This window comes from Plectropomus leopardus, chromosome 6 (genome assembly GCF_008729295.1).
Source record: "Plectropomus leopardus isolate mb chromosome 6, YSFRI_Pleo_2.0, whole genome shotgun sequence".
Classification (NCBI taxonomy): Eukaryota; Metazoa; Chordata; class Actinopteri; order Perciformes; family Serranidae; genus Plectropomus; species Plectropomus leopardus.
In genome coordinates this window covers 17,807,972-17,835,447 of record NC_056468.1, presented here as the reverse complement: position 1 = coordinate 17,835,447, position 27,476 = coordinate 17,807,972, and the positions used below count along the sequence as shown (strand labels likewise).

At 38.1% G+C, this 27,476-nt stretch overlaps 3 protein-coding genes across 4 annotated transcripts; all 3 read left to right on the top strand.

The window, feature by feature from the left end:
• Positions 1 to 113: 113 nt before the first annotated feature.
• On the top strand, positions 114 to 7,794 carry plbd2 (phospholipase B domain containing 2). Its single transcript, XM_042488958.1, has 12 exons — positions 114 to 347; positions 1,847 to 1,940; positions 2,046 to 2,204; positions 2,303 to 2,403; positions 2,507 to 2,721; positions 4,529 to 4,623; positions 4,766 to 4,926; positions 5,293 to 5,388; positions 6,230 to 6,301; positions 6,402 to 6,554; positions 6,646 to 6,808; positions 6,915 to 7,794. The coding sequence occupies exons 1-12, from the start codon at positions 127 to 129 to the stop codon at positions 7,083 to 7,085; spliced, it is 1,701 nt and encodes a 566-aa protein (XP_042344892.1). The 5' UTR covers positions 114 to 126; the 3' UTR covers positions 7,086 to 7,794.
• A 1,072-nt stretch (positions 7,795 to 8,866) lies between these two features.
• zgc:158398 (uncharacterized protein LOC568894 homolog) lies at positions 8,867 to 13,009 on the top strand. The gene is made up of 7 exons (XM_042488359.1): positions 8,867 to 9,008; positions 9,942 to 10,129; positions 10,689 to 10,944; positions 11,042 to 11,141; positions 11,276 to 11,417; positions 11,514 to 11,654; positions 11,799 to 13,009. The coding sequence occupies exons 2-7, from the start codon at positions 9,968 to 9,970 to the stop codon at positions 11,817 to 11,819; spliced, it is 822 nt and encodes a 273-aa protein (XP_042344293.1). The 5' UTR covers positions 8,867 to 9,008; positions 9,942 to 9,967; the 3' UTR covers positions 11,820 to 13,009.
• Positions 13,010 to 13,941: 932 nt separating this feature from the next.
• On the top strand, positions 13,942 to 27,370 carry morc2 (MORC family CW-type zinc finger 2). Of its 2 annotated transcripts, XM_042488502.1 has the most exons (28): positions 13,942 to 14,031; positions 14,627 to 14,780; positions 16,520 to 16,573; positions 16,694 to 16,728; positions 16,816 to 16,884; positions 17,158 to 17,248; positions 17,354 to 17,462; positions 18,593 to 18,752; positions 18,973 to 19,084; positions 19,196 to 19,321; positions 19,406 to 19,485; positions 19,587 to 19,669; positions 20,244 to 20,329; positions 20,570 to 20,710; positions 20,802 to 20,956; positions 21,193 to 21,321; positions 21,425 to 21,530; positions 21,697 to 21,829; positions 21,919 to 22,002; positions 22,510 to 22,773; positions 22,923 to 23,177; positions 24,339 to 24,437; positions 24,774 to 24,831; positions 24,928 to 25,066; positions 25,157 to 25,321; positions 25,428 to 25,521; positions 26,087 to 26,275; positions 26,425 to 27,370. In XM_042488502.1, exons 2-28 carry the CDS (start codon positions 14,713 to 14,715, stop codon positions 26,491 to 26,493), a joined length of 3,153 nt encoding a protein of 1,050 aa, XP_042344436.1. In that variant the 5' UTR covers positions 13,942 to 14,031; positions 14,627 to 14,712; the 3' UTR covers positions 26,494 to 27,370. The 2 variants fall into 2 exon arrangements, with proteins under 2 accessions (XP_042344436.1, XP_042344437.1); XM_042488503.1 differs by lacking the exon at positions 24,339 to 24,437.
• The last annotated feature ends 106 nt before the right edge of the window (positions 27,371 to 27,476 follow it).

Sequence of the window (27,476 nt, the reverse complement as noted above, 5' to 3'; positions counted from 1 at the left end):
GACTGACAAAACGAGCAAAAACAACCCACAAGAACAACTATGGATTGGGTCTTTTATTCTGAAGGTACCCTCCCTGGTGTCAGATGACTAGTCACCCGCGTTGTCACGTGACTTGTTCCTGTAAACATGGCGGCCGGGCAAAACAAGTCGTCTGCTGGTGGAAGTTTTACAATGTTTTTAAACGTTTTAGCGGTTTTATCTGGTTTGTGTTTTATGTGTGTGTCAGTTCGAGGTGAAATACGAACCGCTGTCATTGACAAAAAAACCGGGCAGCTGTCGGTCATTGAGGGATATCGAGATGATTTTGTGGCTTGGGCAAACTTCACTGATGACATTAAAACATCAGGGTGAGTTGACACTGCAGCTCTTTGTTCAGAGCATTTTTACTGATCGCACTCCTGGTGGTTTTTGTTTTAGCTCAAAATATCAAAAACATTTCCTCTTGTTCGGCCTTTAGCTCTGCAGCTAAACTGACAAGCGAATAAGATTAAATGAATCTGTTTGAGGCTGCAACAAACGATTGTTTTCATTTTGTAAAAATGTGTATTTGTTGATAAACAGACTATGCTTAACTTGCTGTGCTATTGCAATATGGTATATACGTCAACCTTTTCATTTGTGCATGATATAGTGATTTAAAAGAAAGGAAAAATACAACTGTGTGCACAGATACATGTACATGTACTTCAACATGCATGTAAAATGGTGATAATGACATATATTAGAAATTATTGCTAGAAAACTACGCTAATGAAAAAAGAAATTAAAACAGATGTTTAAAATAGATAAATTAAATACACACATATATTTAAAACAAGTAATGAAACAGAAAGAAAGAATACAAAAAACAAAGGAAGTGTATGTGTTATAATATGCACCAGACATACAACAGTGAAAATACAGCATGTGCTTATTACATCTCAATGGTATGGTTCTCTATTTTCTCTTAACATATATACATTTACATTATCTGTACATATTGACGCATTCTCTATTATATGATATGATTTAGTGAAAGTGTTTGTACCAATCTCTAGAGCCCAAAATCAACTCTGTAGGTGCTTATTTTGTCACAAACAACCCCAAAAATATTTAGTTTTTTAATGACAACTCATAAACATGGGATCCTCATACTTTTGAAGCTGTAGAAGATGTTTACCATGTTTGGTCGACATTTAGGTTACTCATTAAACATCAACGAATCGTCTCAGCTCTAAATTGTAATTTAATCTGTATTTTGTACGTCTGCAAATAGCATAAAACCAGATAGCAGAAGTGAAACATGTGACCGGAGAGGTCATGAGCCAACAGTGGAGCTCTGTGCAAATAAGACAAACCCAATAAATACATGAATTGGTTAAATAAAAAAAGACATGAGGATTCAAGGACATAGAGAAAATATGCAAAGCAACACAAAAAATGCAACACTGATCAGCTGACAATCATTTAAAGTGAATTAATATCTAAGTACAGGAAATCAAAACAGCACATATTGCAAAACATAAATGACAAGTCATCGCATATCTGTTCAAGATATCTCAGGAAATACTGGCGGTGATACTACAGTCTGTTTTTACAAAGACAAAAGTGAGAATAACAAGCAGTAATAACTGCCGAGCTGAGATCTAAAGATCTACAATGACCTTCCTTTTTTCTGTTTCTCTGATTAATTGTTGGTAAAGTCTAATTATGCTCTCTGTCATATCACCCACAGTACAGGCAGTTAGTCAGTATATAGTTTGAGTGCCACTGATTGTAAAAAGCACCCAGACCTGCATTATTTTAAGCCTGCACACAAGTTTCATCTTTTTCATTTCGTATTTTATTCCAACGTGCTCTCTTTCAGCTGGTCTTTTTTGGAGATCACCACCAGCAGTCAGTACAATGACAGTATCCAGGCTTACGCTGCCGGTGCGGTGGAGGCTGCACTCACATCTCAGGTCATTCTTCAGGCCTGTTTGTTCTCCACTTACCAAGCAGTCAGAACTGTTTACTTTCTTACTCTACCTTTGATTAAATCTTAAGACTTCAGTTTTTTGTTTTAGCTTATCTATAAGCACTGGATGAACACCTTGATGAATTACTGCGGGCCCTTCACGTCTGAATCCGCTTACTGCCAGCGCCTGAAGGATTTCATCACAACCAATCTGCTGTGGGTTCAGGAGCAAATGGGGAAGCAGCCAAACTCACCCTACTGGCACCAGGTACGTAATGAGCATTTGCAGGATGAATCGAATCTCTTGCATTGATTAAAAATCTAATATATAAGTTATATGTTTTACAATCTGTTTGTACTGGTCAGGTGCGTCTGGCACTGCTGCAACTGAAAGGTCTGGAGGACAGCTACAATGAGGATCTGTCATTTCCAACTGGGCCATTCTCCCTCAACCCATTTGGCTTCCTGTAAGTTGTATCTGACTTTTTATCAATCAAACATGATTCTTAATGGTTCCTGAGATCATAAACTTTGTTGTCTCACACTGTCCACTGTACTCCGTCCAACTAGACTTTTCCAGTTGGGCGGGGATCTGGAGGACTTGGAATCGGCTCTGAACAAATCCAGCAAAACTCAACCTCTTGGATCAGGCTCCTGTTCTGCTCTCATTAAGCTGCTGCCAAACAATAAGGAGCTGCTGGTGTCACATGACACCTGGAACAACTACCAGGCCATGCTGCGCATCATGAAGAAATACATGTTTGCCTTCAGAGTTTCTCCTTCAGGTAGTTTACTGATAAAAAAAAAAAAGTGTGTCTCTTGTTCATCGTTTCTTCTGTTCCAGAGTCCTTTATTACTAATATTTAATGGAACAGTTCAACATTTTGAGAATTTTTGATTATTTGTTGTCATAATGAGATATAAGAACCAATGACACTCCTGTTTCTGTGTAGTAAATGTGAAGCCAACAGCTGGCTAGTTTAGCTTAGCTTAGCAAAAAGACTGGAAGCAAGGGGAAACAACTTGCCTAAACGTAAAAAAAAAAAGCTGCGTTCTTTTACTTATGGTAGGTGCTGCAGCCGTCCTTACAAAATACATTCTGTTGCATGGAGTATACCCACAATCAAGACATGCTTTTTTTGCCATAACATTGCACCCTGAGCTTTGACCCCTCTGCTCATATCTGTTACTTTGGAGATAAAATGCTGTGCACTTAGCTCACCAGAGACAGAGTCCATTTTGGACAGCTCTGCTGTTGTTGCTTTGCAGTGTCTGTAGTTTTACCCTTAAGTTATAAATGCAAACATGTAAGATTCTAACATTATCATGACAGTGAAATGATGCATGCATTTCTCTGACATTATAGTCACAGTTATTTCCTTTTGTTGTTGATTATCTCAATGATTATTTCATTCACTTAAACAATTAATACTCTCATTATTACTATTTGACTGGTTATCAGTCACTTGAAGTGCCGCCATCAGTCATCATGGCTTCTGATATTTGTCACTGAGTCAGCTCTCCTCTGTTTGTGGCTTAGTCAATGTGACCTAACTTCCACAGTGCAGAGGATTGTGGGTCAGTAAGGCCAGAGAAGCATGCTGGCTTGTATTCTACTTTCGCTGGATGTGGTAGAAAATCCTGGTATTTTTGGCATACTGCATTTGACATATTATGTATTGGTAAATATTTTTGTGGCACACTTAATAGTGTGGTAATATGGGTATTGGCTGCACAGAGAATCTTGACTTCCAAGGGGCCTCAACTGGTTGTTTGGCAAACTCACAGTGACGAGATTCCAGGAAATAATCTGGCTCATAAAACCACAAATCCTTGTTTACACTTTTTTTTTTCTTTTTTTTTTTAAATTCTCATTTTATTAAGTTCTGACAAGGTCTGCACAGATAGTCCTTATAGGGTTATTGGCCTTACTCCAAGCCTTCTGTAAATCACAAATACATTCAGAGATGCTGCAAAAGTGAATTCAAGTTCTTCATGATACTTTAGCCAGTTTACAAACAAGGATGTGACAATCATTAAAATAAATAAATAAATACAATAATAAACTAAAATATGTTCATTTTAGATAAATAAACAAAGAGCGTAGGTGTAGTATACTCCATCTGATTTTTCCTGTCTTTTTAAAAACTTGTCCCATTGCAGTCTAATAGCAAAAGTAATCCTTTCCATCATAAAGATGTCATATATAACGTCAATCCAATCATCCACTGTAGATTTTGCTGGTTTTAACCACTTTCTAGAGAAGGCTTTCCTGCTGGCAGCACCTAGGATCCTGAATATACACTTTTTTTTTTAAAGATGAAACAAACGAGATATAATGTGTTTATTAGTGAGCTTCAGAGGTGGTGGCTGTGACTGTTGGACACAGTCAGGCCAGCTGTCTCACCCTGTTTCCAGTTTTTGATCTAAGCTAAGCTAAATATCGACTGGCTCTAGCCTCATATTTAAAGCCTCTTTTTAAGAGACATAATAAGTTTGAAGCTCCAGTAATAGTCTGTCAGTGTTGCTGCTGTCTATGACATGAATTCAGATAAGTCTATGTGCTTGATTTTTATTTATTCTTTTATTCAGATGAGGATCTTCTACCTGGAGCAAATCAGGCCTTCTCATCGTATCCTGGATCGATCTTCTCTGGAGATGACTTTTATATCATAAGTAGTGGTTTGGTGAGAGCGCAGTACTTGTCACAATAGAGTGTTTAGAATAAATTGCAGTATTTATATGGGATATGATTTTACTTTTGGTGGCAAATCGAGTAGCTGAATGCTTAATATAGTTTCTTGTTCTTAATCTGTCTTTTGTCTCCAGGTTACCTTGGAAACCACCATCGGAAACAGTAACCCCGCTCTCTGGAAGTTTGTTCAGCCCGAAGAATCTGTCATGGAGTGGCTGAGAAACATTGTGGCTAACAGACTGGCTGCTACAGGCAAGGAGTGGGCCGACATATTCAGCAAGTACAACAGTGGAACGTGAGTTTTGCACAACAGAAAATAAACTGGCTCTCATGAGTCGTACCCAACATTATCACCACCTAGTCCTCATTCAATGCAGTTTCTGCTGTCTGCTGCAAAACTCCTGTTGATGGCAAGATTAGATTTTGTTTGACCTTAAATTGCCTTGTGGATTGATACGAGTAAAGGAAACAAGAAAAGGACAACTATAATGAGGAGTCACATGAGAAGTCAGTTGATTGATGTGGAATGCTGAATTAGTTAAATACAGTAAATCCAATTCTAGTAGGTTAAAGGCTGTATGTTCAGTTTTGACTCTGTGTGTGTGTGTGTGTGTGTGTGTGTGTGTGTGTGTGTGTGTGTGTTGGCGTGCATGCTTTGTAGGTACAACAATCAATGGATGATTGTGGACTACAAACACTTCACTCCAGGGAAAACTGACATTAAAGAGGAGCTCTTTGTTGTGTTGGAGCAGATTCCGTAAGTATTTGCACCAAATCTTTTATCAAAATGCAAGAAAGGGCAGAGGTTTAATTTCAACAATGTTTGGGACACATATCATGCTGGGGGTTCCCGTGCAGGAAATTTTGAGTGTCAAACACTTGAATTCCTGCATTCTAGTGAAATTTTATGTAAGAATTTATGGTGGAAACATTTTTATTTATGTAAAAAAAAACCCACAAAATTCAGGTTATAGGTGATGATTAAAATGATAAAAGTAGGTTACAATACATTAAAATGCAGTAAAGCTCTCAGGAATTCTGTATAGCTTTCAAATATTAATTCTACTGTGGATCAACTTTTCATTTAATGTCCTCCCTGCAGAGTCAACACCACATGTAGATTTATAATAGGTCGATGACATGTAGGCATAGTTTACTCCTCCCTCCTCCTTTGTGTCTCTCGTTTTGGCCAGCACCCTCTTTAAATGTGCATGTGGCACCTATTCACATCAATCATAAACTGATTAATTAGGAATAATTTTTAAACCTGGACCTGGACTTTAGTCATTTCTGCTTATGTTCAAAACTATCTCCATATTTAAACATATAACACATATCTATGTTGTCTGGAGGTAAAATACCTGAACTAACTGAAAAGACATTTGATCAGAAATTATTGTCCTGTATTGAAACATATGATGCAATATCTCTTAATGCATCAACAACGGGACACGATTTGTCCTATATTTTGTGCACAGAACTCCCTACTGTCCATATGCGAACCTACGCCCTTGAATACAAGTTTCTTTTTGTATTTATATTTCTGACTTTTAAACTCGTCACTTAAAACAAGTTTTTGTAATCTTTTAATGCTGCAGGGGGTTTGTTGTTTACACTGACAAAACCCAGGAACTGCTGGAGAAAGGGTACTGGGCAAGTTACAACATTCCGTAAGTATTCACTTTAAAAGTTTCATTTTAACATATGTTACACGTTTTCTAATTGTGGTACACGTAAAGCTGTCTTTTGTTCATATGTGCGAATATGCAGGTACTACGAGGAGATATTCAATGCCAGCGGCTGCAATGAGCTGGTTGAGAAGTTCGGCCCGTGGTTCTCTCTGGACCAGAATCCTCGGGCACAGATATTCAGGAGAAACCACACTGCTGTCACAGATGTGGACTCAATGGTGCGCCTTATGAGGTACAAATACATTTTGACAATAGATTTTATATTTTTATATAGTAATAACTAACATTATGTTTTATTTATGAGATGGACTGTATCTCCTTAGGTATAACAACTTTAAGGAAGACCCATTGTCAAAGTGTGAGGGCTGTGATCCACCCGGGAACGGAGAGAATGCAATCTCCGCTCGCTCAGACCTGAACCCAGCGAACGGAACATATCCGTTTGGCGCCTTAAGGCAGAGGTCACATGGAGGAACAGACATGAAGGTTTTGATGTTTCTCATTCTGTGTGTTTGTCTCAAATGAAACTGACTGTAGCACATCAAAGAGTTGTTTACTAAATCTGATGCATCGTGTGTGTTTTCCTGTGTAGATGACGTCCTACGGGATGTTTCGTGACTATGGTATGCTGGCAGCGAGCGGGCCAACATGGGACCAGGTGCCACCCTTCCAGTGGAGCACTTCACCTTACAAAGACCTGGTTCACATGGGCCACCCTGATATTTGGGCATTTAAGCCTATAAAAGTCACCTGGACTTCTTAATTAATATTACGCTACATATACAAGTGCCATCATCAATGTAGATACTGCAAGCTGTTTGACGTTTTGACAAAGGGAAATTATATTTTAATTCAGTGGGTCAGACTTTTATGAACACAACAGTCATGTTATTGAGTCTTAGGAGAGTGGCAATAATATACAGGAAGTTGCTGCAGCATTACAAAATTGCACTAAATGCATAATTAAAGCACTCGAGGCAATATGAACAAACGCACAACCTTGCTGTTGTAAAGTGGAAGTTGTGTATAAGATTATCTGATTGTAATGTTTTGTTTGATAAATATGTGAAAATCGAAATTCCACGTTTAAATTATGATGGCTTTCACCACTTTTCTGTGGAGAAATCAAAATACAATTAATGATACAGACGCACATTTTATGTCACTGTGAAGGCATGTATTGAGCATGAGTTAAATAATGTGGGTAAATCCATTCATACTTACCTAGAATTCAGAATTTTTCTCAGTTCATGTCATGAATACATAAAATTCATATGAGATTTACGTTAAATTCATGGGACCTGGCAAAATTCTGTAGCTCTATTCCAAATGCTGTTTTTCACTAGCAGCTTATTTTTCATTGTATTGGGGTGAATGTATACTGAACATCCAAGAAATGCTGAGGAAAAAATTGCGACATGTATCCATGTAAATATTTTTAAGTAATCAAATAAAAAATGTTTTAACCTAAATTAAGACTCTTTAATTCTCAAAAATGAATATCTACACTAGTTTTCTCTTTGTGCAATTGAATTTTGAATCTGTATAGTATTTCAGCTATATTTCTAAAACCTCTAGAAGTTATTTGGTTCTGTATAGAATATTAAATGCCACAGATCTTGCTAAATATAGCTTTGGAGCTGAAATTAAAATGTTTTTACTTTATGTTTCTCAAATAAGGATTTAAAGTCAATCAATCCTTTTTCATGAGAAAGTGTTAAAATTGCAGATATAGCCTATAAACAATTAAAACATGTTATATTACTCCATCATTTAATATTTTTTTGAAAACAGTTAATTGTTTGTACTTCCTCTGGTTATATTACATGCAATGTTTTTATTTCATAAGAAGATATCTGTACTGTAATGTATATAAAGTTTTTTTTACCTGTGGTATACCTATTGAAATTTGCAAGTTACAGTTTGTTGGCTTGGATTAAGATAGTTTAGGCAAACGGCCAAATGATTTCACAATTAAAAATATTTAGATTAAAACTATAGAATTTTGTAATTTATCCATTAATTTAATTAAGTTTTTCACATCTTATTATCATTATTTATAATAATTTTAAAAACACATGACATGAGCTGGTGGTCCTGGAAAAGTTGATATGGAACAACCCATTTTAATCATTCTGATATGATGCTTTTTTAAATTCTTTTGACATATTTCTTTAAAAAAAAATGATGCCCAGATTGGTGTGCTGTTGTTTTTAACACACCAGTTTAGCCACAGATTGTAGATTTTATACTAAATAGACAAGTGCCACTTTGTGTGATATATATATTATATACTGTATATATATATATATATATATATATATATATATATGTATGTGTGTGTGTGTGTGTGTGTGTGTGTGTGTGTGGTGTGTGTGTGTGTGTATTACATAAGTGGTGGGTGTAAATCATAAAATGTTATCAACTTTTATAATAAAAAGTCTCTGCAACCAGTTTGTGTTTGTGTACTCCGGTCAGTCACGTGACTCGCGTCCTGATGTCGTCGTCATAGCAGTGAGCTCTCGTAAAGTGACGGCGCTGTCGTGTTGTTTTCCTCGCGCCGCTTCCACGGAACTTCAAACGCTGTAAATGTCGGAGTCCGCTTTACTAATCCTCAGGACACTCAAGCATCTCTGTATTTTACCAAAACTGGCGACGTGATCGGAGGAGACTACGCAAATCCGAGGTATGAAGTTATCTTCTGGCTAGTTAGTTAGCAACGTTACATCGACAGTAACCTGACGTTGCAGTACTTGATCAGTGAGGCTGGTTAGCTGATACGGTGGACAAGTTACACGTCTCCTATCGCTTTGTGATTATTCTGGAGTAGTTAAACATATGTCGTACTGTAAGCATCGGTGGAAAGTTGGTTTTCCGGTTATATATAAAAGTTATAAAAGTTAACCGTCAGTGCCTTGTTTTTTGTATATCTACAAAGTCTCAAAGCATATGGCAACTGAGAGCTTAAATTGCAGTTTGTTTTTGAATGTCATTATACTGAAAAAAAGAGGTAGATTCATCCAAACACGTCTGAAAGATATGAAGATTGTTAAATCCTTCTGAATCACAAATGATCAGTGTCTTAATGACACTGTATCGAGCATTTTGGTTTAGGGGCTGTTATTAATTTATTAGAGGAGGGGAGTGGCTGGAGTGTCACTTTTTTAGAAATGTTATCTTGACTTTATCCAAAACTACAAATATTTTTTCCTTGAGCCTCCCTGAGTGACTAGGGGTACGTGCATGGCCTTTCCTATAAACAGGCCCTAACCATATGTTTTATATATTCACACAGATGTAGGTGTTTTAGTCAATGCAACAACAAAAAAAAAAAAAAAAACTGTATGAAAATAAAGAAAAAAATGGGCTTCAAACCTACAGGCTTGTTTTAGGGTTCAGTTGGTATTTAAATTGACACAAAAGACAACCATTTAAAGTTGTATGTTCCTCCCCTAAGCCAAAATAAAAAACACAACTCCCTCCCCAGTGCTTAAAGAATATTTGAATACATGTATTGACCCTGTTACAACAACTGACTACATGAAAAGGTCCCACTGTAGCTACCAAAATCACTGTAGACAATGACTGTAAAACTACAGTAACTGACTTCTGTCTACAGCTTTGTGCAGGTGTATTTGGAGCCTGATGATGGGATTTTGGCAACCTGTGACCAACCTTAAAGATTATATATCCCAGAATCCTCCAGCATTTACATTTTTCCTGTGTCTGTTGACCCTGGCTACCACCCTCATCGGCCTCAGCTCTTATGGCTACACCCACACTCTGCCTAACCCTGACACAGTGAAGGTAAGGACTCACTTATTAAATTCATGTTGGAGAATGGAAGTTGTCTTATATCCTACCATGTTATCTGTTCACAATACGAGTTTTTATGTGTAAATAAATCATAACGTGCTGGCTGTGACTGGATATATGCTTGTGTTTCTGTATGTCCTGAGCTCATACTGATTTACTAATCATACACTTCATTCATATTCATATTTTTATATTCACATATACATTTTTAAACGAATAGCTTTTAAGGCTATTTTTGAGAGTTACACATTGAAATAGTTTTTTTTTTGTTTTTGTTTGTCTGGCTGTTTGTTTTTTTTTTTCTTCTCTCATTTTTATTATAATTTTCTGGTGGGTAGCTTTATTTAATGCAGGATTTTATGTAGGGTAGGCATATATAAGCATTTTGCCTCTGCCAATACCTTTTCAGTTATTCCCATACATTATTTACTTTATGCTGTTATCAAAAACGTATATACTTAATATAAGTTTAGAGTGTATATTGTAAGTATTCTTTGTCTTTGCCGTGTTGTGTGTGATGACTGAAAAAAAAATACTATTCTTGTTTTAGGACTGGAACCATCTACTATCCTCCTTATCACAGTTCCAGCTGTGTGTGAAAGCCAATGCAAGTTTATCTGAGCTTGTCTCGCCAGCCCCCTCTCCTATGATGGATACAAATACTTCACTGAACTCCACAAAGACTCCTTCTCTCACCACTTTGCATCTCAAGGTTCCTCTGGCTGTGAGTACAGACTCAGACAGTGGCTCTCTGACAGACCTGGGTTTACACACTGCATTGAGAGCCAGTCAGTTACATCTTGGAGGTTGGTATTGCAGTGCACTGGCCTTGCTGTAAAATAAAATAAAAGTGTTTGTGTATATTGCCATGAATTCTCATTGACCAATTGTTTTACTCCCCAGGCAATGAGACTGTTAATGTGACGCTAGATTTTTTCTCTGGAAATAATTCCTACACTTGCCTCACCATAAGTGCTCCAACAAACCTCCTGCCTATGAGCCTGTAAGTTAATTCACACTCAAATGTGTGTCTCTAAGCTCCCCTAATTTAAATCACGAACTACTTACATCAACAAAATGTCCATCAGCTCACAATGAGTGTTTTTCTTCTTGCATATACTATATACTTTAATGAAGACTTCCGCCAGAGTGCCCTGCATCGGAGAAAAATATTTCACCCATCCACATGGAAGCGAGTAACCAGCTGCCAACTGCATCACAAACCTGCTACAGTCTTCACTCAGAGACTGATCCAGCACTCACTGTCATGTTAACAAAGGTACAGTGAGTCACACATGAACAACATAACTTGCTCAGTCGTAATACAAATACTGTGTTGTCATCCTGTCAGTCATCCTCTACTTTAACTCTTAAGGAGGAGCAGATTGTGGCAGTGCGACATCTGTTGGAAGTCGGTTTTTGTCTGCTAGGAGTCTGTTTGATACTGTGTGTAGCTGCGAGTCTGACACAGTCACTCACACGCCATTACCACTGGAATGGACTGGATCTACAAAATGTAAGTATCTTGTTTTATTACCATACCACTTTGTTTTTGAGTCTCTGACTGATAAGTAACATCTAGATATCTTAAACTCTACATATGGTGTGAAATGTGCAAATACTACTCTAACCTAACCTAACTGTTTTACTTTAATTGAAGGAGCCCTTGGTTGACAGCTGAACATGTTTCTTCTACTGCATCCAAAAGAATCAGCTGCTTGTCGTGGAGAGAGAAGAGCGATATATGTCACTGCTTTTTTTGCATCCCATCCCACGGGGAGTACTACTCAGCCTGTGAAAACAGTTGTATACTGTCTTCTGTTGCTCAGGAGGGAGCTTGTTAAAAGCCAGAGAAACTAACCCTGGTGATGTCATCAGGGTTATCTCAGCTTGGTATTGAAAGTAAATATTTATGTAGCATCCTAGGTGAAGGAATTTAAGCTTCTGCTGCATGGATTCTCAACATTTTTAATCCATCTTTTAAGGAGAATATTTTGTAATGGGACCACAGTGTAATGGGAACAGTTCCCCAACTGGTAATACCTTCATTGTTGACTGGTCATACATTCACTGTCCAGTCTGTTATGTGCAGTGCGTGCCATGTTTACTTCAGGTCCCATATTTCTCAGAATAATCTGTGAAAAGTGGTCGTTTACTTGTCACTTTCAGCTGGGTGAGAGCTGAACGTGAAGTGTTTTTCCAGTCAGAACTGTAAATTTTATTTTATTTTTTTAAACTGTGAAGGTAGTGGTATGATGTACTGTATTCCTATCAGCATGCGTATTTTCTCTAAATTTTGCTGGACCAAGATGATTTGGCCATAGGCTAGTTTTGTCTGCTTTACCACTTTAATTTACATGTCTGGCTTTGAGAGCTCATTGAATCCAGGTGCCAGATCTACAGATCCACAAATATTCTTGCATCCACCTACAATGTGTTACATCACTTCTTACACATTATAGAAGTGAGTGTTGAAGGAACACACAAATGTCTCTTGCGCCTAATTAAATTTCTAAGCAATTGGCAGTGTTTATTTAAGCAAAATAAAAGGGATGTAAGATCTGCTGTTATGATGCAAGGTGTTTGTAATATTTGCTTAATAACAAAGAGTCAGCAGGACAGTAAGCACAGCAAAGTGTGGTCAGGTTTGTGCAAACCAATGAGTAACTGAGTCTCACCAGGAACATTGTGTTTTCCATCATTATTTTCCTAGTTTCAGCCAGAATTAAACATTATTAGTGAAAAATATAAATATGGGGCATTTTCTGGATTCTGACTGGGGAGTTGAAGAACTTGGCATTAAGTGTCTTTTTACATGTCATGTCTGTTTCATTTGTGGTTCTCCCAAGTGAATAAAAGCTATTAATGTAACTCTTTAGGCTTGACCTGATGCACGCATACACAATACTGGTAATAATAAACTTTTGCGGTTACTGATCTAAAGGACAGTGGACTAAAAAACACTTACAAACTTGGCAAATTTCCCCTCTGGAGAACAAAAAGAGAGCAAGTAAAACATACATTACTGTTTAATGTTGCCAAATAATTGATTGTCTATCTGCAGAGACTCTGAATTTTTATTTTTGTTTTATCAGGAAAACAACCCTCTTGAGATAAAAAAAAAAAATCCTTTTTTAAAAGTGTCCAAGACAGGCAGCAACAGAAGTTACAGACAGACAACATAGAACAAAGAATACAAAATCAAAATGTACAACTAAAAAAAAAAAACAAAAACACAAAAATACCACAAAAATAAGTTATTACAAGGAATGACCAAAAAGTATGTTAATATATGAGTGAACCATAAGAACAAGAAAAATTAAAACACCACCTAAGATCCACCCTGACATTGGTATGTGGAAGATTACACATAGGATGCAATGGTGCTTTGAAACGGCCTAGAGGAACCAATGAGTATTTTCTTTATTTTTACTTTTTAAAATCTCTGAAAGTTGAACATTATGCCTGGTTCGGTGTTGTTAAAATGACCTATTTGTGTGGAAATATTTTTTTTTTAAATAGCAGACCTGCTGTTAAAATGTCTGTATTGCTAATTATGATCGGTTGACAAACACACGATAAAGATTTTTCTCCAGTAACTGTGTGTTGTCACTGGTGAATATATTCATTTTAAACCTGTCATTTCATAAAACCGACCGAAAAAATAAATTCAGTGAGAGACACCACTGGTATGTTACGTTGCAAGACTTCTCCTCCAATCATCGTTAAGAATCTGTACAAGCTGCCTTCCTATTGGCTGAGTACAGAAAAATAGAGGCGGGATTTCTGTAGACCGGAGGATGCCCAAGTAACTAACGTCGTCGGAGTGGTTGGATTTTTCGCGGCCTTGTGAATCGTTTATTGCCAGGGCAAAGGAAACATAACGTTACAAAGTATGTATTCCTCTTTGGACATATTATTACACCAACGCGAAGCCGTTACACAGTGGCAAACGGTCTGCAAAGTCGGTGAAAATGAGTCGCTGGGGCTAACGTTAGCTAACATGTTTCCACAGGGTGAAGCTAACTAGCAAGCTAGCGTTATCTCATAAACACTCAAAAAGACCTAAATGTCCGTTAGCCCATGTTAGCCTACCGTTAAACGTTTGTGGCAGTTGAGGCATAATGTCTTAAACCTTTATATCATATGCTTTCACCAAACATGATTTGGTCTTTCTGACGTTGCTGTGAAATAGCTGGACCAAGACCTGTCTTCTGCTGAAGCTGCAGTGTGTTCATAGCTAAGGTTGTGGCCAAAGGCGCTCTCTGCCATAATATTTTGTTCTTACAGCAAGCAGGCCTCTCACGTGGTTCCCCATCACACGGGGACAGGCTTTTATTAAGGTGCTGGTGTTAACTTGAACCCTACGTGTTGTTGTAAAGTGTCCACATTGGCTGCTGTCACATCATGTCCGTGGTGTGAGTTAATGGAGTGAGGCACATTATATGTAGATGCACAAGACCTAAGATGGTTTTCTGTCCTCTTAAGGATGAAAGCTCTGGACTAGAGGTGGATTGGAAAGGAAGAAGATAAACAGGAAATCCGAAAGGAAACAGGAATAATTCTCCGTGGCCATGGCCTATTCTAACTACAGCAACTTGAGCAGGGCTCAGCTCACATTTGAGTACCTGCACACAAATTCGTAAGTACCTCCTTGCTGGAAATTAATATGTGCTTGTGCATTTGGGATTACACATAATTGTGATTGAAAATACTACAGACCACCAACTAGACTACCAGATCATCCATGTAATCATTTTTGTACTCACACATGGGTGGCAGGGATACAACAGGTCAACGCCCAATATTGATTGTACAGATGCACCTCACAACTATAAATATTCTGTATACCTACCCTAATCCAAGCTAAAATCTTATTTGAATAGAGAAACAGGTTAAATCCTGTTAAACCTGATCATCTGATTATAGAAGAGAAGGGAACATTGTTTTTTTTAATTATGTCAGTTATGTGATTCTTGTTATTATGACTGTTAGTTAACATTAACTAAACTCGTCTGTCTGTGTGTATAAAGTGTGAAATTACAAACATGTACTTTTTGTTTACAGCATTAATTGTTCCTGCAGTTTAAAATGGTCTTTTTTAACATTATTACATACCCGGCACATACCATAAAACAATATTTCCTGTGCATGTTTATTAAGAACTACTAACTGCAATATATTTTTTATGTTGCCATTTGTGACATTTTTACCTGCAGTGAAAGATTAACAGGTTGTCACTTTCAGAGCTCATGTCATCTGAGCTGGCTTTGTCATTCTCTAATTAAGCTTTGTGATATGATAAATAAATCGCACAAAACCAAATTTTGCCGTCATCAGTAGTCTCAGGTACATCTTCATTTCCGGTGCTGCTGTCATCCAAAATATCAGTTCATGTCTGAGTGAATTGTGTTTTTGAATTATGGCTTTCTGTTCACAACCATATGTGTCATGACTTATTTGGACTTTAAAACCTGTCTGATAATACTAAATTCACTGAATAGCACTCATTGTTATTCTGGAAAAAAAAAGGTTCACAGTATTCACTGTCATGAAAAGACAGTTGCATTTTGTCCATAAAGATGGATCCAGTCCTCCTTGCTACAACAAGCAGACCAAAACATTTTCTTGTGTTGTAGCTCGACTAGAAAAAACGGGCCATGTTTAACATGTTTTAGTTCATCAGTCAACAAATTTAGAAACTCAGATGATATCACATCCTGGGCTCATTTTCAAATCCACTGCTAAGGGATTATGGACAGATCAAGGAAGGGTTTAACCACCAGAGAAGGACTAAAACAATTAAGTCTTGTTAATAGAACTAAAAATAGCTGGTGAACTTTTGGTGGGCATTTGTCATTACATGTGACACTTGATAGAGTAACAATTAACTAGGGTTGGCAAAGAATATGTATTATATCTTATATATATATTAAATGTTCATGGAGAAGAGACTTTTATACTAGTATTACATACTTAATATAGGTGTAAGTTATAATCACATGACACAGTTACCGTCTTCATTGTTGTTTTATCACAAGATGTTGTCATCAAGTGGTACTTAGTACCAACTAAGAGGCTCTGTGTACTTTATGAATAAGTGCTCAAACACATGTGAGTGGTTTATAGAGAACCAGTAAATACATGTAGCAATCCTCTGTTTTATTTGCACTGTCATTTACAGTATCCCTCAATAGACTTAAGGAAATATAGGTTGTTTATCTGAAGAACAATCCCACGCAGAATTTGTGGTGATCAGATTTTGGCAGCAACTATCTCCTCTTCTTCCTCTTTCTATGACCAGTTCGCTCTGTTAACTCAAGTTAAAGCCCTCTTAAAATTCAAGTTTGTGATTTAATTAAATGAATGATCTGTTTTCAGGACAACCCACGAGTTCTTATTTGGAGCCTTGGCAGAGCTTGTGGACAATTCACGGTACTCATAATGATTAGCAACAAAACATACTGTTGTTGACAAATAATGAAGTCTAAAAAAGCTAGATATACTTTCTGTTACAAGTAGAACATCTCATAGTTGATTTTATTTCTTTTACAGAGATGCCAATGCCACGCGAATAGACATCTACTCAGGTACACCTCAGAAAAACATACCCACTTTCACACACTGAAGCATGCACATTCAATCATTGTCTTTTCCCCCTTCTGCTTTGCTGACAGAAAAAAGACCAGAGCTGCGGGGCGGCTACATGCTCTGTTTTCTGGATGACGGTATTGGAATGGACCCTCGTAAGTGCTACTTTATGAAATCACTTCAAGGTCCAGTGTGTAGGATTTAGTCAGATCTATTGGCAGGACTGGAAGATAATATTCATAACTGTGTTTTCATTAGTTTATAATCACCTAAAATTAAGAGATGTGTTTTTTCATTGGTTTAGATTAAGTCCTTCATATCTACAGAGGGAGCGGGTTCTTTTTCATTTCTATTCAGTCAGAATGAAGATTGACTAGTTTTTCCACATCGTGTGTGAATGATGATAATGAACATATTTCCTTTACTAGATGAGGCAACTCATGTGATTCAGTTTGGAAAGTCAAGTAAACGATCCCCTGAGTCCACTCAGATTGGCCAGTATGGAAACGGACTGAAATCGTAAGACATTTCACCTACTTCTTGTGTGATTATAAAATTGTATATTTGGTACAATAGTGTTCCAATCATATCACGTATCATTTAAAAACATTTTGGTGTTCACAGCGGCTCCATGCGTATTGGGAAAGACTTCATCTTGTTCACAAAAAAGGACAACACGCTGACCTGCCTTTTCCTGTCAAGGACGTTCCATGAAGAGGAGGGACTAGATGAGGTCAGAGTCAACTGTTTGATAGATAGAGCTGTTGAACAGAGGATGCCATTGTTAGTGATAGTATGAGTTTTCTGTGATGAATTCTGAAGGGTGGAGACACTGGTTGAAGCTTCAAACAGGAAATGTTTAATACAAGCAAAAGTATGAGTATACAATTCTGATTACAATTATAATGAATACGAGTACAATAAATGAGTACAACATAAATGAAGATGAGTAAAACGACGAACTTAGACAATGATGAAATAGTACAACAAAGATGAGAAATTAAGACAACAAAGACGAGCGTTCGGGTCAGGCCAGACAGAGACAAGACTAAACGCAGACTAACTGACACAGAACACAGAAAGCTGGCTGACACGGATCACTTAGAAAGGCAGTAGTATTTATACAATGCTGTGACATAGATGGTAGATTTTTTAGTGATAAGTGACGTGATGGTGAAACTAAATGTGCATTATTAAAATATTTGATGATATGTAGGTACTTGCCACATACTCAAAAAAACCCCTCAATTAATTGACAATACAACTAAATGATAAATACTGTTTTCTTCAAGTGAAAGAGTGAGCAATTCATTTTTAGATACGATTTTTTTAATAGTTTATCGCTAAGTCTATATGCTAGACAACCTATGTGAATCTCAGTCAGCAACAATAGAACAGATTGAGATTTATTTGGCCGAGAGGGGTATGTGTTTTCACAGCCAGTACATAGCGGCATCCAGAAATATACAAAAAGCAAAATGTACACATAACAGCATGCAGAAATATAGAGTAGGTTATACAAAATGTTCATGTACACATTTATTCAATTATCCCAGCTCACAACGGTGTCAGTGAGGCAGATTGGCAATTTCTTTCTAAAAAGATCAAATGGATAGAGAAAAGTAAGTGATTAAATTTGATTAGTTCTAGCTTACGTTATGGGTCTTTTTTCATGCCTCCACGCCGGCAATAGCTGAAGCATCGTGTTTTTGGGTTGTCCATCCATCCAGCCCATTCTTGTAAACACAATATCTCAAGGACGCCTTGAGGGAATTTCAATTTCAATTTGAATTAGTGAGAGTTTTTTGTTAGACTTGAAGCCTGTCAGGTATCTATAAACTTCTTTCAATTGTCTCTCTTCAGGTGATTGTACCCCTCCCCTCCTGGGATCTGAAGACCAAGGAACCGCTGACCTCTGATCCAGAGAAGTACGCCATAGAGACAGAGCTGATCTTCAAATACTCGCCTTTTAAAAATGAACAGCAGCTGATGGAGCAGTTCAACAAAATAGAAAGTAGCAGTGGTAAGCATGCTGAACACTTCCATGTGAAGACTTTATGTTAAATTCATATCACTGTAAAAATGATCTGTAAAGCATTTCCTGAAAGTGATGCTTCAGATGTCTCTGGATAAAGCTAGACTCTGTCAATATTATTTTTAACATTGATTTTTGTTTTCATTTTTATTGTTGTGGAGGGGGTTGATATTGTGATGCTTACTTTTATGTTTTATTTTGTTGAAAGGCACTCTTGTGATCATCTATAATCTGAAGCTGATGGACAACAGAGAACCAGAGCTGGATGTAGAGACAGATCACCAGGACATACTGATGGCTGGGACGCCTGTTGAAGGAGTGTGAGTGACTCCATTTAACCATCTAACCCATGATGAAAGGAATTGCATTTTGTAACCTTTGTTTAAGTTGATTTTATTGATGGCTGTGCTGCGCCCTTCCTTATCTCACAGGAAGCCAGAGAGGAGGTCATTTAGAGCATACGCTGCTGTTTTGTACATCGACCCGCGCATGAGGATTTTTATCCAGGGACATAAAGTCAGGACCAAGAGACTGTCCTGCTGTTTATATAAACCAAGGTGATATGATAACTATAGTGTGTCTGCAGCTGCTTTAGTCCAATAATGAGACTTACATTACCGTTTTTTTTTGTTTTTTTACAGGGTTTATAAATACACATCGACTCGTTTCAAAACTCGTGCTGAGCAAGAAGTGAAGAAAGCAGATCACCTTGCTAAGATTGGTGAGTCAGTGTTGACATTTGTGTTTTCGTTTACATTTTACCATGATGTTTGTTATGACTACCTCAAACACATCAGTTAACAACTTTGCTATCCATTTCAGCGGAAGAGAAAGCCAGAGAGGCGGAGAGTAAGCAGATAGCTTTGGAGGCCAGATTAGGAGATGACCTGTCAAAAGATTCGCGGGTAAGCCAAAGAGGATATTTAATTTGTATTTAATTTATAATTTGTCAAATGCAATTATCTAAACAAGTTTTTAATTTGAAACAGTTACAACATTTCTGTCTTAAAGTGTAAACCAATAACTTTTTAGCCTTTCCTCCACTAGCTTTTTTAACTGGTATTATTGTTGGCGCAGCTTTCGATAGTAACTGCAAAAAATGTACATTAATTGTCTTTGGTAACTGGGTATACCAAAAGATAGCTGCTGGAGAAATCAAATGCACTGTACTTTTTTTTCTATTGGTGGCAGAAAGTTTTCTTTGTGCCGTAAATTGAGTCTTCATTTTCCCGGAAGACTGCACCTGATGGCAGATAGAATTTCATAGTGAAAGGGAGGCTTAAAGGGAACTTATCCAAACACCAGTGATATTCTGCTGCTATTTTATTGTGCAATTAACACCTTCTTCATAATAACAGGTCTAAGCAAAAACATGCCTGTTTCTACATTAGAACTTGACAATATTCAGAAACTTCTACCTAAATCTATGGTTGTTGTTGTGTCTCGACTGATGTCTCCCTCCGCTCTCTCTTCCTCCAGGCAATTCTGAGGAAGGTTCAAGATTCAGCCATGATGCTTCGACGGGACTATGACATGAAGAAAAGGATTCTCGAAGCCAAACAAAAGTATGATAGACAACATTGTAAAAACCTTATTTCTCCTTTTCATAGATTTACAATCATTTAGAATAAAGTTTTAAATTTTAAGAAATGTATAATAATGTTGGAATATGTGTTGATCAAAACAATTGCTGTGTAATTTATGTATACACCTGTAAACTGAGTTCTGTACGCATAGAAATAATGTAGAATACTTACTTGAAAAGAAAGCCCAATACAAGTCTCAGACACTATCTTGTTCCTCAGAGCACTTAAGGAGCCCAAGGAGTTGAATTTTATATTCGGAGTAAACATTGAACAGAGGGACCTGGATGGGATGTTTGTCTACAACTGCTCTCGTCTCATCAAGATGTATGAGAAAACAGGCCCCCAGCTGGAGGGAGGCATGTGAGTAATATATGCACTAAGAGATGTAGAAGTGACAGTGTTTAAATGATTAAATAAACATTTTATAGTTATGTGATTTTGTGTGTTTTAGGGCCTGTGGAGGTGTGGTCGGAGTAGTGGATGTCCCATATTTAATTCTGGAGCCCACTCACAACAAACAGGACTTTGCAGATGCTAAGGAGTATCGACATTTACTGAAATCCATGGGGGAACATTTAGCTCAATACTGGAAGGACAGTAACATTGGTGAGTTTCTCTTTACTGATGGATTTTCAGTTGTCGCCAACACTTCACCTACACAGTTCAAATAAAGCAAAACAAAACAGATTTGCACAGCTGCAGTAAGGAAAAAGAGGGTTTGTGTTCACTGCAGTAATGCCCACTTTAAACATTCAGTTGAATAACTTATTTTTTTAAGAATAAATAACATATTGCTGTAAGTATATTGTTGGAAAAACTGAGTGTCTGTGTGTGTTGTGCAGCTCAGAAAGGCATAGTAAAGTTCTGGGATGAGTTTGGATACCTGTCTGCCAGCTGGTCTGCACCTCCGTCATCAGAGCAGAGATACAAGAGACGTCGCGCTATGGAGATACCATTAACTATTCAGTGTGGTAAGTTTCAGATATGCACACAAAACACGCATGCTATATCTCAACGAACTAACTTCTTGCTACAAGCTCACACTGACTCTCTGACTCTGCAATTTATTTTCAGATAAATGTTTAAAGTGGAGAACACTGCCATTCCAGATGGATGCTGTGGACAAACGCTACCCAGACAGTTGGGTTTGTCTCATGAACCCTGACGGCACCCAGGACAGGTCCACACAGAATACTGTTTTATAGGATATGGCTTTAATGTTGCAATTCACGCTGTAGTATTAGTTGAATTATTCATCTAACATGTACTGCATGTCAGTTTTCATTGTCATGATATTGCCGTATTGTTCCTACATGCTATATATATTGTGTATTTTGTTTTTTCAGGTGTGACGCTGCCGAACAGAAACAGAATTTGCCATGTGGTGTTCTAAAGAAAGATAAACAGACAGCTGAGGACAAACAGAAAGAGCTAGCAGAGAAAATCAAACAGCAGCAGGAGAAACTAGAAGCTTTGCAGGTATCTAACCCTTCTCTATCTCTCTCTCATTGTGTCGATCTTTGTTTTGAGTACATCAAGACATAATAAATTGTACTTTATCTTATCAGAAAACTAGCACCATCAAATCTGCAGCAGATGTAAAGAAGCTCCCGCTGGAGGTCAGCATGAAACCAACAGAGAGCTCGTCTCAGGTACAAACTCCCTACGCTGTGCTTCTTGTTGGTATCTAATTTTGTGATTTTTTTCTCAATACTTCCGTCAAACTACTCTCAGTTGCTTTTTATCTCTTAAACTCTTGGCATCATTAAAAAAATGTTATTGCAATGTCACTGGAAATGTGAGCAATAACAGAAAATGTATTACAGGTATTAAAAAAAAAAAAAATTTAAAATGTGTTAGAATGTCAGAATTATGCTGCCATTTAATGAAAGTGAGTCACAGCGAATTTCACAGACTTTTCCAAACAAGAACTATAAATAATCAGTTTTACTGTGTATGATCAGTAACCTGCTTGACAGCATTTGATTGTGCTGCAAAGCCATTCAATACAGACATCGAAGTGCCTGTACATGTTGGCCAACAAATTAAGCACACAGCAGCTGACCAACACTGCAGTTAATGGTGATCCAGATCTCATTCTGTATCTCACTGAAGTGTTTGTTTGTTTGTGTTTCCTTTTTTACATGTTGTTCCTTCAGGCAACAAGATCTTCTGAAAGGTCCATAACACGCCCTCGCTCCCCTCCGCTCCCTGCTCACCTAAAAAGCCCCCCTCCATCTCGTGCAGCTTCTCAGCGCCCCACCCGAACACCCGCCCCTCCACCTCCACCACCTAAAGTCGAGCCATCCAGGTCCAGAAGTGCAGCAAAACCACCAACACCTGCAGCAAAACCTCCTCCGTCTGCAGCTAAGCCTTCACCCAAAGCTACTGCCAAAACACCCCCACCCAGCCGCAGCTCCAGGGTAAGTAACAGGTTTTAGGAAATATTCCACCAATACCACAAAAAAAAACAAAGGAAGCTTTGGTTGATACAACTATTTAATATGGCTGCATTTACATAGAAAACGCCCAAAAAACTGTGTGAAACAGTGATATCTTTCTCCTTGATTAGACATCTGTCAAAGCATCATCAGCCAAACCAGCTTCTGCTGGACAACGCAAGAGAATCATACAGCAGGAGGACAGTGAGGAGGAGGAGGAAGAAGAGGAGGAAGAAGAAGAGGAGAAGGACAGCGAGGACGAGAGTGAGGAGGAGAGTGGAGAGGAAGAACCACAGATAAAGAAATCTAAGATGGCTGCAGCAGCTGGTAACCGTGGGAAAGTAGTGGAGAAAGCCTCACCTCCTAAACGCGTCAAGTACGAAGAGGTAAACGTACAACAGAATACAGTTCGAGCAGGCTTTCCTCAAGATCACATCAAAGAGATTGTAGCTCAGATGTTTAATGGTGCATCTCATTACTACCGCTCAACATACAGAATGAAATGGCAGCATGAGCTGTGTGCCGCTGTGTCAGCTGTGAGGACTGCGCTGAAATGTCGTGTGCTGCTGTCTGTTTTCTGCAGCTTGCTGCCTTTCCTGCTTTAGAAACACTTGTCGCTCACAAGGGATTCACCTCTTGGAAATGAGTTAGTAAAGGAGACAAAGTGAAGGAGAGGAGACAGAAATAAACAGATTTGGGGCAGCTATTTGTTTACAACACCAAAGAAGTTCTTCCATAACAGATGAAGTGTCACAGATATAAATCAAGTAGATAATCAGGAAAGAGGGTTACAAAGGCTGCAGATCTTTATATCAGGAGACTTTGAAGTAGGGCTGTATCAAAAAGTTTAATGTTGACCTTTGAATTCTAAATCATCATTCAAATACTGTGCAGCTTTTTTACTTTTTTTTTTTTTTTTTGCATGTCTGTTCAGTCTAAACCTGGTATTTCTGCACAGTTGCAGATAAAGATTAGGCTACACTCTTACCATTAGGATTGCTTCCAGCTTGTGTGATCCAAACATTTCCAATTATTTCAGAGTGATATAAAGTGCAAAAGTCAAAATTTGATGAGCTTGATAAAATTCACAGCATGTTATTATCTAACAAAATATTATCATTCTATCCATATTTGTTGCCGTTTAGCCTGTCAAAAACAGTATTTTCACCATGTTCAAAAACTGACGGTTTAGCAGCACCGTAAATTAAATTCATTCAGTAAAGAAAGTTACTTTTAATAGAAGACTTGTTTGATCTGATGAATCACCTCATTCAAGGAATTGAGGATGTTTTTATATCATTTTTTTAGTTGGGTTATGACGACAACATAAAATATGATGACAGATAATCGAAGCTCATTCGAAGTGATGATAAACCACAGTGAGCACTGCTTAATTAGCGTCCTGCAGTATTTGGATGGCAAGATGATGACGCCGAAATTGGTTTTAGGCTCATTTCATGAAGAAAACATGGAAATGCTGGCATTGCTGGATGGCTAAGTAGGTGGTTGAAACTCCAATCAGAGCTACTCTGCTCTTGACCTTGCAGGTTAACACCCAGAAGAAAGGAGTTTCTGCTCCTATACGGCAGACACCAACCCCTACCCCTAAATCCGTTTCCATGCAACAGCATGGGGCTAAAGCGAAGGTAGTTTTGCTCGGTCCCTCTCTCTACTACCCTCATGTAACGCTTGGCTGCATTGTCTTGCACACCCTCTAACAATGACAAATTAACCTTTCAGCTGATCTGGGGGTTTCGTCAGATTATCCTTCTCTTCTCTAACAATCCTCTTAAAACTGAAGTCGTACTCTTCTAACAGCCGCAATCATGCATGACTTTTCACTCAACGCCTGAGATCACTATGGGACTTCCACTTCTCTCATGAACAGGGATGCACATCGCTTCTTTCAGCCTCACTCTGTCTTACTATTTAACAGCGTGTCTCAGTGTTGTGGGGGTTTAGATTTTTTTTTGTTTTTGCAGACATCTGAGAAGCCCCAACAGGAGGAACCAGAGATCAACATTAAAAATGCTCAGAAAGGTAAGATGATTGACTGCTCCACACCGAAGTGTCACACATATAACTGAAAAACAAACACTCGAATAGGAGTTTCTACCTATGTATTATTTCATACAGATAAGGGCCTGCTGGTTGAAGTCCGTGTGAACAAAGAGTGGTACACAGGCAAAGTCATTGCTGTAGAGGCAAATAAAAAGAGTGTTCGCTGGAAAGTGAAGTTTGACTACGTACCCAGATCCACCCCTAAAGACAGATGGTAAGAAACTGTGTTGCAGCATTCGGGGCATATTTTTTTGACTTTACGAGTTAATTTGTTTCTTATACTTGTATGTGTGTGTCTGTGAAGGGTGTTCAAGGGTAGTGATGAGGTCCGGTTGATGCGGCCGCCATCTCCAATCTCTCAGACGCCTGACACCCAACAGGGTGAGAAGGGGCCAGCACCCATGGAGCCTGACACTACTCAACCGGGAACCAGTCGCGAGGTGACTGACAGTCTGGTCACCATGTTGAGGTGAGCCGATGGCTATGAACTTAGCACACACAGTGTAAATTATGACAGCCAGGGCTCATAGTTTCATAGCACTGTGGTGTGTTCACTGCGCCGTTTGTTTTTCCAGGACAATGCTGCGTTACTTCTTCCCTCCTGCTTTTCGGATCCCAAAGGACGATGTTAATAGCATGACGGCTGAGGAGTTGGTGGGCTTTCCTTTGGTGAGATAAATCATAGATGTTTTAATAGATTGATCCTTAGGGTTCAAAAAGTAGTTTTAATTTGAAAGCAATTGAAATATTAGAGAATGCAGAACTGTATCTGGTGGAAAATTGGTTGTCTAGCAACAGTACGCATTAGGGCTACACAATGAATTGATTATTAATCAGGATTAAGTTTTAAGATTCCCACAAATAAACAAACACAATAGAACTCATAGGACTCTCATAGAACCTCCGCTTCATATCAAATCAAGTGCTTCTTAAAATAACAGCAGCCTCCACTTTTAAAGAGGTGTTTGTTGCGTACACACCCTGCAGCAGCAGCCTGTAAATGGAAATCATCCATCATCATCCTTTATCATCCAACAGTTGGATGTATTTTGAATTTAGATGTGAACAAGTCATATGCAAAGAGTGTATAAAAAAAATTGTTTCTGTGCTGCATGCAGCCATAATCACGCAGCCCTACTACTCGGTGAAATAATTCATATCAGATCTAGGAATGTGTTAACTTTCTGGAGTATTGAATGCCTTTGTATTGATGTATTTCTCCTCCTTGTTGTAGAAAGAGTATTTCCAACAGTATGAATCAGGTCTCCAGTCATTGTGTAACTCGTACCAGAGCAGAGCTGATGCCAGGGCCAAAGCTGTGGAAGAGAAGAGCAACAGCAATGAAATGAAACTGAGGGAGGCCGACGAGAAACTACAGAAACTACGAACAAACATTGTAGCACTCCTGCAAAAAGTACAAGAGGTAAGATTGCTTCCTCTGCACTTAGCAAGCCTCCAAGAAACTTGACATATTATCACAAAATACACTGTTCCCTCTTAGCTGTCCATGAATTTTTGTTATGTAATTGCTGCTGTTTGCAGTAAGTAATATAACCTTTTTTACACTTTTAGGACATTGACATAAACACAGATGACGAGCTTGACGCCTACATAGAAGACCTCCTCACTAAGGGTGATTAAAGAAGACAGACAGAGTACACGCACATTAACAGACTGGCAGTTTTCATTCCAGCCATTAATTGCCGACGTCTACCTGAGGACTCATGCTCATGTGCAGAGTTGGCTGTTGATAAGTTTGTCATGAGTTTTGTTTTGATTTTGATCGCGTTCAGTCAGCAGCAGTTCGGTCTTTGAGTTCGGGCAGGTTCTCTGGTGTTTCTACATTGTTGGGTAGCCGGTAGTTTTCTCTTTAGTCCTTTTTATATACCTGCTTATATATGTTAATCTATGTTTAAGCCATCCTATCCTGATCGACCTCTAAAATACTTTGTGTAGGTTTAATACCTTTATGCTCCCTTTATATAGTCAGCTAATGCTGTGACGGCTGCAGACTACGTTTGTTCCTTGTTTTGGTCCATCATAAGGTGAGATTTGGAAGCACCAAGTGACTGGGCTGTATGCTGCATTGCAGCCTGTACTTAAACATTAACTTTTATTTTTGTACACTAAAAACACGTCAGTGTTGCCCCTTACCTTCCTCCATCCTGGTCTGAGAAGAAAACCAGGTTAATATTTTACGGTTGGGTGGTGTGCCGCACCCACAAACAAAAACTACTTACTGGGTTTTATCAGTATGATTATTCCCTCATATCCCTCCTGCATTTACATTATGACTGTTCAGTGTTTTATTTTGGAAGAAAAGAAATCTCATTTAGATGCAAAAGTTGTGTGTTCATAATTCAGTGCCTGTGTTCTTCCTTTTGAACAGATTTTTAACATGTCATGGAAATGTTTTATTAAACGGTGCATGCTTTCAGTCTTTTTGTTCTGATTGGAACAAAGGATTCTGTATTTTTGACAAATCTTTACTTCAAACAATAAAACAGGTTCAGCAACACCTTTTTATAAATATATGGTTATTTTGATACATAATTACATGCAAAATAAAATATTTGTTAAGGGATACTTAATTTTAAAATCGAACTAAATTTTTCAGTAAAAGT